The following is an 11,727-nucleotide window of genomic DNA, read 5'->3' as shown; positions in this document are numbered from 1 at the left end:
CGCAAAACGAAAAAACCGCTAGACGAAGAGACTTGTGGAACGGGTTAATTTCGTCTTGCGAGGCACCACTGTACAGACGACTCCTCACGTGTGAGCGATCTACTTGTGTGTAACGGAGCCAGGAACCTAGAAGTGGAACCCGGAAGTGGGGAGCACTCTGGAGAGTCCTTGTGGCTCGTAAGGAGACCCTCCCCAAAGACTCGGGCTCTGGGGAGGATCTTCTCACGAGCCACGGTGTTCCCCGCTTTCATGCGTTCCACTTATGCGTGCAGGGGCCCTGAATATAAACCCCTCGTAAGTGGGGAGGTGCCCACTTCCAATATTGTTTTTGCATTAAGACGTTTCAGGGCGGACGTATTGCTTATTTTCCAGTTGGTTCGTGTCCCATCACAATCCCAGTGGGGTGCCATCGTGGCTGCCCCCCTGCCCGCGCTGGGTGCCACGCCCCCAGGATGCGTGCCATGACCCTACGGGTGGCCTGCCCCGCCCCCAGGACGTGTGCCAGCCCTGCCCCCCCCTGCTCTCCGCCCCCCCCCCGGACCCGGAGCATAAAGCTCCGCCACTGTGTCCCATAGCATCCTGCAGAAATCACACAACCTCTGATACCCCTGTGTCCTGTACCCCACCATCAATTGTGATGTTCAGAGGTAGAGTGCCTCTGAAGATGGAGGCTCTTATTAAAGGTAAAGGGTAAAGGGACCCCTGACCATTAGGTCCAGTCGTGACCAACTCTGGGGTTGCGGCGCTCATCTCGCTTTATTGGCCGAGGGAGCCGGCGTACAGCTTCCAGGTCATGTGGCCAGCAGGACTAAGCCTGAACAAACCAGAGCAGCGCACAGAAACGCCGTTTACCTTCCTGCCGGAGCGGTACCTATTTATCTACTTGCACTTTGACGTGCTTTTGAACTGCGAGGTTGGCAGGAGCAGGGACCGAGCAACGGGAGCTCACCCCGTGGCGGGGATTCGAACCGCCGACCTTCTGATCGGCAAGTCCTAGGCTCTGTGGTTTAACCCACAGTGCCACCCGCGTCCCGGAGGCTCTTATTACCTGCCAATTAATACTTTGCCTCCCTCCTTCCTCTCTCCCTTCCCAGGGCCCTGCTCGGAAGCTTGCCTTTTACACCCGTCACTCTGTGAGCTGCCCCTGCGGGCTCGCTTGGCAGGGAAGGCCAAGCTGGAGGTGCCACGGAAAGCGCCGCTGCAGCACCTGTCCAAGACTGGCACGCGCTCCCTGGGGGACCTGAAGGTGTGCCGTGGGACGCGTGGGCTCGTGGCCCGTTTCCTGCACAGGTCCAAGCGCAACCTAGCTCTGGCGGGAGCAGAAATGGCAGGGCGAAGCAGCATTCCGGGGCGCAAGCAGGTACGGAGGGCAAAACAGGTTTTCACCAGGTAGTGGAATTTCCTATGCTGTTTATTTTTTGTTTCGCGTGAAATGGAGTTCTTATCAGCTCAGCAGTCACGGTGGCTGGTGGGACGGAAGGCAAGTAAGTGAAGATGATGATAATTAATTTATTACTTATATCCCACCCTTCTGACTGAGTTGCACCAGCCAATCTGGTCAGCTCCCAATAGAATACAGTGGTACCTTGGTTTATGAACTTAATCCGTTCTGGAAGTTCGTTCTTAAACCAAAGCGTTCTTAAACCAAGGCGTGCTTTCCCATAGCAGCGGGGCACTCAATTTACAAATGGAACACACTCAAAAGCAGAACATGTTCTGCTTCCAAGGCAAAGTTCACAAACCAAAACACCTACTTCCGGGTTTGCAGCGTTCTTAATCCAAGTTGTTCATAAACTAAGCTGTTCTTAAACCAAGGTACCACTATAATAATAATAATAATATTAATTAATAATAATTTATTATTTATACCCCGCCCATCTGGCTGAGCTTCCCCAGCCACTCTGGGCGGCTCCCAATCAAGTGTTAAAAACAGTACAGCGTTAAATATTAAAAACTTCCCTGAACAGGGCTGCCTTCAGATGTCTTTTAAATATAGGATAGCTACTTATTTCCTTCACATCTGAAGGGAGGGTGTTCCACAGGGCCGGCGCCACTACCGAGAAGGCCCTCTGTCTGGTTCCCTGTAACCTCACTTGTCGCAATGAGGGAACCGCCAGAAGGCCCTCGGCGCTGGATCTCAGTGTCTCAGTGTATAAGAAACACAGCAAGACATCAGACAATAAAAACTCCCCGAGTTGGGAGAGCACGAGACTTTAATCTCAGGGTTGTGGGTTTGAGTCCCATGCTGGGCAAAAAGATTACTGTGTTGCAAGGGGCTGGACTAGATGACCCTTGTGGTCCCTCCCACTTCTACAATTTTCTGTTCCTTTTTGTTCTCTTCATTTGAACAAGAATTCTTTTGTTTTGTTCTAAGAAAGCCCTTTCCCTCTAATAGTGGGGTAGGAGAGCTGGGCGGGGGGGGGGGGGAATTAACATCTAGCAAACCATGTGCCGCTTTGGTTTCAGATACTACATGGGTAAAAGGTAAAGGGACCCCTGACCATTAGGTCCAGTCATGGCCGACTCTGGGGTTGCGGGGCTCATCTCGCATTATTGGCCGAGGGAGCCGGCATACAGCTTCCGGGACATGTGACCAGCATGACTAAGCCGCTTCTGGCGAACCAGAGCAGCGCACGGAAATGCCGTTTACCTTCCCGCCGGAGCAGTACCTATTTATCTACTTGCACTTTGACGTGTTTTCGAATTGCTAGGTCGGCAGGAGCAGGGACCAAGCAACCGGAGCTCACCCCATCGTGGGGATTTGAACCGCTGACCTTCTGATCGGCAAGTCCTAGGCTCTGTGGTTTAACCCACAGCGCCATCAGCTAATCAGCAATTTAGTCACTGCCCCAGTGAGCAGGTTTCTGTCCTAGACCTAGTCTCTGTGGTTTAACCCACAGCGCCACCCGCGTCCCGATACTACACTGGTAGACTAGTCTAAATAAGCCCAGGGCACAAATTGCCATGGCCCTCTAGCGGCTAATTTTCCAGAAGTAATGTATTTAGCATTAACTCTGGAAAAGTATACTCGATTCTGACCAAACTTAGCCTCTGGAGCTACTTGTAAGCTGCCTGTGTGCTATCCCCCCCCCAAAAAAAAAATCTTCCCCCCTCAAATAACAAATGTAATAAATTAAAATCCACCCACAGTGGATGGAAACAGGAAAGAACCCAGCAGGAAGGACTCCATGATTAGGATGTCAAAGGCAAAAATATAACCCCCACCCCACCCCCAGTTTTGAAAGGCTGGGAAACCCCCATATGATGTGGGTCATTTCAGGTATTTAAGGAGGCAAATTAATGGTGCTGACTAATTAGGGTTAAACATCCTAATTAGGTAACAGCTCTTGAAAGAAGGCGACAAAGGAATTGAACCAGCTCCTGTTTAGGTTTCACAATAAATTCTTCCTTGATTAAATCCCGGGCATGTGGGAAGCTGCTTCAGAAATTGAACACCCCTTCTGACTTTTCCCTGAGAGTAAGCCCAGGTATAAAGTCTAGCCTCATCAATACTCCCTGACCTCTTGGCGCAAATTGTGGAGGTTAGTTCGACGGTGCCCTGTCTTTGCTGAGCGTTCCTTCAGATTGGATTGCAGGGGAGTTATACAAGAACAAACATTGCACCGTGTTCACATGCCTCCCTGTTGATCTTTCATGTCTCCCTGTAAAACACGCTTCAGCTCATTTCGCCATCCTTAATCGGAATGTGAAATGTCTGGTGTTGTTTTTGCAAATGGGTTTGTTGCGGTCGGTGACAGAATAAGCCCTTCCTCTTTAGTTGCGCAAACCTAAATTTCTGGTAAGTGCTTTAACCCCTCAGACAAAATCCCAAGAGACTGTGCCTATGCTGTAAATTTAAAGCACATTTCCCCACCCACAAAGCATCATGGGAACCGTAGTTTGCCCCACACTGGTGTGCAGTGCCCAGTACCCTGAACAAACTACAGTTCCCGGGATTCTTTGGAGGGAAACAAATACAGTGGTACCTCGGGTTACAGACGCTTCAGGTTACATACTCCGCTAACCCAGAAATAGTACCTTGGGTTAAGAACTTTGCCTCAGGATGAGAACAGAAATCGCACGGCAGTGGGAGGCCCCATTAGCTAAAGTGGTGCTTCAGGTTAAGAACAGTTTCAGGTTAAGAACAGACCTCCGGAACGAATTAAGTACTTAACCCGAGGTACCACTGTAATGTGTGTGCAGCCATGATGTGGAGGTGGCTTAAAATACGCGTTGCTCTTTTTATCCCTCCACAACAGCAAAGCAGGAATAGACATAAAGCTGAAAAAGCATCGTCGTGCCATCTCGGCTAAGATGGCTCCTTTCTTGACCCTTGCTACCAGACGAAGAACTTGAACGCAGTTTTTTGTTTCTGCCCAACTCATAGACCTGAGCGATAGGTAGGCAAGGCAAGGGCACAGCAATTGCATTGCATGGTTTAAGCCAGGGGTCAGCAAACTTTTTCAGTGGGGGCCAGTCCACTGACCCTCAGACCTTGTAGGGGCTGGACTGTATTTGGGAGGGGGGAATGAACGAATTCCTATGTCCCACAAATAACCCAGAGATGCATTTTAAATAAAAGGACACATTTTACTCATGTAAAAACACGCTGATTCCCGGACCGTCCGCAGGCCGGATTTAGAAGGCGATTGGGCCAGATCTGGCCCTTGGGCCTTAGTTTGCCTACCCATGGCTTAGTGTGAGCTGAGATGTTCAGCCAGCAAGCAGCACCTTGGTGAAGTATACCTGAAGGGGCGTCTCCACCCCCATTGTCCAGCCTGGACACTGAGATCCAGCGCCGAGGGCCTTCTGGCGGTTCCCTCACTGTGAGAAACGAGGTTACAGGGAACCAGGCAGAGGGCCTTCTCGGTTGTGGCGCCCGCCCTGTGGAATGCCCTCCCATCAGATGTCAAGGAAATAAACAACTACCTGACTTTTAGAAGACATCTGAAGGGAGCCCTGTTTAGGGAAGTTTTTAATGTTTGATGTTTTATCGTGTTTTCATATTTTGTTGAGAGCCGCCTAGAGCGGCTGGGGAAACCCAGCCAGATGGGCAAGGTATAAATAATAAATTATCATTATCATTATTATTTTGCAGAGTGGGGTGGGCACAGCATACGACACACACATACCGTATTTTTCGCCCTATAGGACGCACCGGCCCATAGGACGCACCTAGTTTTCAGGGGGGGAAATCAAGGAAAAAATATGATCCCCACCCCCACAGCTCTGGGAGCTACACCAAGACCTTATTCCTGCTTTTGTGGGAGGTGGCGGAATCCCCCCACCTCCTAGAAAAGCCAGCAGAAGCCCCACAGCGCCTTTAAAGAGCACACGGCTTCTGCGGGAGGTGGGGGAATTCCCCCATCTCCCGCAAAAGCCTACAGGAGGGAGAAGGGACAGACTTGGCCAGTCAGTCCCTTCTCCCTCCTTGGGGAAAAGCCTCAAAGCCGGGTTGGAGAGTAGCGGGAAGGCGTCGCGGTCCTTCCCACTCCTCCCCAACCTCTGGGGCTGGCGATGGGGGAATCGCTGCTTTCCCCCACCACCAGCCTCAAAGAGCAGACTCTCCTGGCTTCAGCGGAAGCAACGCGAAGCCCCCATAGGACGCACACACATTTCCCCTTCATTTTTGGAGGGGAAAAAGTGTGTCCTATAGGGCGAAAAATATGGTATATTGAAATTGCTTTGCAAAAGTGTTATTGGTGAAAATAATGTAGAAAAAAGCTATATATGGGTGCGTGCGTGTCTATTTTCTACGTTATTTTCACTAATATCTGTATTTATTTTATTAACTTTCTATACCGCCCTTCATCCAAGGGTGGTTTACAACACAAAGACACACAGCATAGTAACAAACAAGAAAACAACTGTGACATAGGTCTCTCTGTGCCCATTAATTAGCTGGAGAACTGCGTTGCAAAATTTGGAGAGCTGTGAATTTGGAGGGACGGCTCCATGTTTGCTTTGGAATGCAGACTGAACTGAATCCCTCCCTCCTGTTAGCAACACAGTATCTGAAAATGCAACGCAGCCGGCTTAGCTTCAGGCATGGGGGGGCGGAAGGCGAGCAACCACCCATTTAACCTCTTGTGCAACAGCTGCTAGGTCTGCATTTTTGGAACAGAGGGATGAAAAAAAAGAAGTATCTCTGGAGAAATATGTCAAACAGCCTGTGGGGATGTGAGCATCTCTCTCCATGGGCCCCTAAAGCAATTTTTTTTTACTTTTCTGCCCCACCCACCTAAACAGAAGAGCTGAACTTCTGTGGCGAACCTCTCTGAAACAAGTCTGGCTCTTTTATAATAATAATAATAATAATTTATTATTTATACCACGCCCATCTGGCTTCCCAGGTTGCTTTTGGCTGGGCTTCCCCAGCCACTCTGGGTGGCTTCCCAAAAAATATTAAAATATTGCAATACATTTAGCTGCTAGAAGCCGTGATTCCTGTTTTGAAAGCGCCGCTTGCCAATCTCTCTGTGTGGTCAGAGCTGCTCTCCTTTTAGTACAGTTTCTCTTTTTTTTTTAAAAAAAATAATATTAATGTTATAGAGTGCAAATTAGAAAAAATACAAATATACATTTTATACAATTTTTTTTTTTTTTAGTACGATTTCTCAAGCTAACAGGGTTCGAACAGGGTTCGAGGGCAGGGAAGAAAATTGCAGCTCTGGCTTAGTGTTCCTTTACAGGCTGTCATTTTGTTTTTCTCTCAGGTGCCCAGGCAGAGGCTAGAGCGGAGCTCTCCGGAAGGGATTCACCTGCAGAGCTGCGGGGACCTGAGCTCTACCTCCTCCTTGCGGCGCTTGCTCTCTGGCCGCCGGCTGGAGCGAAGGCGCCCCCACAGCCTTAGCGGACTCGTCCGAGAGAGTAACCTGTAAGAGTGCGTTCAACGTGCGTCTTCCCGATGCCGATGACTGTGGCTGCTTCGTGACTCGGGCCTTGGGTCAGGAAGCCTGTGGCTAGATTTCTGGAGGAACTGGATTGGGGCTCCTGTAGCAAAAAAAAACAAGCAAAAAACCACCCACCCTCCCACCTCAGTCAGGAAGACAGAAGAAAGGAATGCAGCGTCCAGGAGTTCCGCCCTGCAGAGATGGTGCAATGACCAGGTGTTGATTGATGGGCCTGTGAGAAGCATCGTTCTCATTCGCTCTGCAACCTCCTCCAGGTTGTTTGGCATGGGAAGGAGCACTCACTCTCCAGTGACTCCTGAGGGCTTGCACGATGGGGAACGCTGGCAAACGCTGCGGCCGGCAGCACTCTTGGCTCCCGCAAATTGACTTATATGTATCCAAGGAAATGTTGACTGCCTGCCAGCCAGCTGCGGCATGCAGCGGCAGAGGCGGATGCCTTGCACAGGGCAGTGGCTCGCTTCCCCGCATCCTGATGCTTCACGGCGCTGTGCGCCGGGGGTGTGTGTGTGTGGCAGCTGCTGTCCTGTCTGAAGAGATGCGTGCCCAGGAATCCCGCTTGACCTGGCAAAGGTTTCCTTGGCACGAGGAGAGGGGTGGGGTGGGAATGATCCCAGCTCTTCTATGCACATTTAATTGACATCACCAGGGATTTCCCTGCATGGCCACCTGAGAGGTACCCTACCTGGACTTCTCACCTCCAGCTGCTGCTCCCCCTCCCACAGCACACACACCATGCCCAGGAGCTCAGCTGCCCTAGCGTATGTGTAACATCAAACCCTTTGCCTACGACTGATACCTCACTTTTAGCTGTGCCTTTGATTGACTGTTTGGTTGGTTGCTTCCTCTCTCTACCCAGGTGCTGGGACAGGGCCAGGTGAATTCTCTGAAATCACTTTGGAGAGAGAGAGAGCTTCTGACTAGGGTTGCCGGGTCTCCCAAGACGTGTAAAGACCAAAGCTGGCTCACCTGCCCCAAAGCTTCCTCTTTTTCACAGTGGCCCCAAACAGAGATGCCTTTGGGACTCCCAGAAAGCAGGGCATGAGGGCAAGAGCCGTCCCTCTGCTGCCTCACTTCTGCCCTGCAAAAATAGACTGCCTCTAAGCCTGGAGGTTCTGTTGATAGCCACCTCCTCCTTCCCTAACCTTTTAAAGCCATCCAACGAGGCAGAAGGCGCCGAGCCTAGGAGCTTAAAGGGTGAGGCCAGGCCACTGGTGGGGCAAGATGGGGCTTAGCACAGTCTGGGGTGGAGCAGAGCAGGTCTGGCTCCAGATCTGAGGCAAGCCCCAGCCTACCCAAGTCTCATGAGTGTATTTTTCCCAGAATGCCCCTCCAATGACCCTGTCGTGGGGCACTGTGGGAATTTTGTTTCAGCGGGCGGCAGGCAGCTATCAAACCACCACAGGGTTTCTGGCAACTGCGGTCAACCCTGTGGACATGCGGGGGCCTCAGCGGCTGCCCTCGGGTGCTGAGTGCTGGCGCCAGCCCTGGGCAAAGGATGGCACATCTCAAGCGGCAGGGGGGTGGGAGTCAAGTTACACCTGCTGCCTCTGCGCAAGAGGAGTCAGAGCGAAGAACAAAATGTTCTCAGGTAAGCAGCGACTTTCCCCACTTCCTTCACTTGACCCTGACCCTGACCCCTTCTCATACTGATTTATTTTACGCCTCACCTCCCATTAATAATTCGGATTAATCGTCTACCGTCACAATCAATAGGAAGAGTTGAGCAGACAAATAAATGCTATCTACATTGTTAACAAGGGACACGGGTGGCGCTGTGGGTTAAACCACAGAGCCTAGGGCTTGCCGATCAGAAGGTCGGCGGTTCGAATCCCCGCCACGGAGTGAGCTCTCGTTCCTCAGTCCCTGCTCCTGCTGACCTAGCAGTTCGAAAACACGTCAAAGTGCAAGTAGATAACTAGGTACCTCTCCAGCAGGAAGGTAAACAGTGTTTCCGTGCGCTGCTCTGGTTCGCCAGAAGCAGCTTAGTCATTCTGGCCACATGACCCGGAAGCTGTACGCCGGCTCCCTCGGCCAGTAAAGCGAGATGAGCGCTGCAACCCCAGAGTTGGCCACGACTGGACCTAATGGTCAGAGGTCCCTTTACCTTTAGATTGTTAACAGTTTCAGTTAACAAGCATTCTTCCTTGCAGAGTCCCTTACTCTGTCCCAACCCAAAACTTACAACTCCTCCCCCCCCCCCGGCACCTGCTCTGGCCTTCTTCACTTGAAGACTCTGAGAAGGGAGCTTTTTTTAGCCCCTGGCAACCTCAGGTCAAACTCCACAAGACCCGGCAACCCTATTTCATGTTGAAGGAGGAGGTCTGCATGTACACCAATGCCACAAACAGCCCCCAACCGGTTGGGTTCCACGCTTTCCTCTGTCGTGTGTCCTCCCACTCTTACCTCGCTCTTTTGCAACACAGGTGCGCACACCTGTCGGATGACAGGGCTCCCTTTTCTCTCTCTCCTTTTTGCAGAGCTGAGGGGAGTACGTGGTGGGGGGCGAGGGTGGGGTGGAGAGCTCGGTTGGCAAGGAGGGCTGCTGACTCTCCTCTCCTTGCAATGATGCCTACGTTCCCTTTAGCAGTCGCATGTGTCAAACAGGCGGAACCTGGCCTGCGAAATCGGTGCAGGTGTTGCCAAATTTCCAACCGTGGCTGCTAAGAAGCAAAGGAGCCAAGTGGAGTTGGGAAAGCTGGCGCCCTGGGAGACGGCTCACCACTGTCAGTTTGAGTTGCACAAATACTTATCTGAGATAAACCAAATAAAGCCATATCTATCTAATCTGTAGCTGCTGGTTTTTGCAAGAGGACTTCATTAAAAAACACCCCCACACAGCTAAGATCTCTCGCAGACCTTGTTTAACATTTGATTTGGTTGCGCTAATGTAGGAATTAGGCAATGCTTTGTCTTTAGTAGAACATTCTGTGATTGTTGTTGACATGTCTTCCCATTATACAGTACATTGAACCCACACATTTCACAGCCCTTCCTTATAACTTTGTAGGTTGAATCTGCATGAGGTCTTATCACTTCTCACCTCCTAAACTGGATTCTGGCGTAATTGCTTGACACCTGCAGTTCATCAAGTGAAACCTTTTCTCCTGTTGCTGCATGCCCTGTATTGGGGGAAAAGCTCCTTTTGCCTGTCTGCTAATTTAAAAGCGCAGGAGCCAAGCCGGATGGAAAACGGTGGCTACCCAGGTTGTCACGGAGTCCTGACAATCAAATTGCCGGATGTCCAATGAAGACTGGAGATGAAACTAAAAGCATAAAGAAGTCAGGAGGGGGTGGAGGGCTGATGGGGTGGGGTAGGGAACCGATTCTACTCATTTGAATGTGGCAAAATGTGAATTATTTGCAGACGCTGTTCAAAACCACGGAGGGCTCTTCAGTGCAAATTCTCATTAACTGTAGGACGACCTTTCAGTGGGCTTGGGTGCTGTGTTCACCCCAAGAAGTTAGAATTTTTAGGTGTGTCCTACTTGGCTGTGGTTGCTTTCCTTTGAAAAAAATGTCACTGGACGATTATTGGGGGGGGGGTGTTTCTTTTTTAAAAATGGTGATTATTTAGAAATATACAGGTCTGTCAATATATGGCAGTGATGGGGAGCTGTTTTCAGACTGAGGGCCACATTCTCTTCTGAGCTACCTTTCAGGGGCCACCTGCCAGGGGTAGGTGGGGCTAGAGGGGAACAAGGAGTGCAAATTTTACCTCAGTATAGGAGGCTAGTTTCTGGACACACTCGCTATTGCTGATATTAATATTGTGCAGCATGAAGTGTTTGGATGCATAAGAACTGGCTCGTTTTGGAAAGAAAGCATTGTCCAGACCTATAAAAATATTATTCAGAGTTTACTTGCAGAACAAAAAAAAACAGGAACAAATGGAACAAAAAAAAACCAGGAAATGATACACCCAAAATATCCATTAGATCTTGGGCAATGTCCAGCACAGGCTCAGCATCTTCTTAGAAACAAAAGATAATTAAAAAAAAAATCCAAACTGTGTCTCTTCCCCCAAAGCCTGCATTCCAGCCCCCATCGGCCTAAGGCTATGCAGCTTTTGGAGAGCCATTTGCATCCTTTTGTTCTCTGTTGGGTTCAGAGAAACACTGAAGCCACCCAACCTTTCAAGATGGCGGTTTTGGAATCCCACACCTTCGTCACCTGATCTAAGGTTACAATACTCGCCTGTTTGCTGGCAGGAAACAACCATTAGTTAATTTATCAACTCAGCGGAAGCTCAGAGAGAGCTTGCCATTCCATTCCCTCCAACATTTCTCCAATGGAAATAGGGGCGTCCTGTTCCATAATAATACATAATAGTTTTATTATTTATACCACGCCAACCTGACTGGGTTGCCCCAGCCACTCTGGACGGCTTCCAACATATAAAAATAAGATCAAAACATTAAAAAATAATAATACAGGGCTGCCTTCAGATGTCTTCTAAAGGTTGTAGCGTTACTTATCTCCATCGCTCATGAGTGGCATACCCTCCAATTTTTCTCAGATGAAAATAAGGAAAAACAGGACATTCAGGGATCAACTCAGAAACCGGGATGGCTTCTGTAAATCTGGGACTGTTCCCTGGAAAACAGGGACACTTGGAAGGTCTGCTTTTGTTTAACTTCAGTGGAATCTCCCCTTGTTAAACCTTTTCACCAGTACACAGACATTCCTATTTCGGTGTCAATTCAGCCAAGACCTAACACTGACACAACCCTCTCTGCCCACCATCCAGGACTGTGGGGAGTCTTGAAAGCCAGAGAGGGAGGCATAGACAGCCGCATCTGACCCCCAACACTTC

The 11,727-nt window shown here is 50.0% G+C and overlaps 1 protein-coding gene across 4 annotated transcripts in view; it reads left to right on the top strand.

The window, feature by feature from the left end:
- Positions 1-9,698, top strand: part of ENTREP3 (endosomal transmembrane epsin interactor 3) — a 38,526-nt gene extending 28,828 nt beyond the window's left edge. For all 4 annotated transcript variants that reach the window (XM_083418508.1, XM_083418511.1, XM_083418510.1 and 1 more), the window contains exons 12-13: positions 1,095-1,360; positions 6,717-9,698. In XM_083418508.1, coding sequence (XP_083274634.1) covers positions 1,095-1,360; positions 6,717-6,881 — 431 coding nt within the window. In that variant the 3' untranslated portion in view covers positions 6,882-9,698. The remainder of the gene's footprint in view (positions 1-1,094; positions 1,361-6,716) is intronic.
- The last annotated feature ends 2,029 nt before the right edge of the window (positions 9,699-11,727 follow it).

The sequence above is a fragment of the Podarcis tiliguerta genome (assembly GCF_965153285.1).
Source record: "Podarcis tiliguerta genome assembly, chromosome: 16".
NCBI classification, from domain to species: Eukaryota; Metazoa; Chordata; class Lepidosauria; order Squamata; family Lacertidae; genus Podarcis; species Podarcis tiliguerta.
This window is presented reverse-complemented; position numbering and strand designations above follow the sequence as displayed.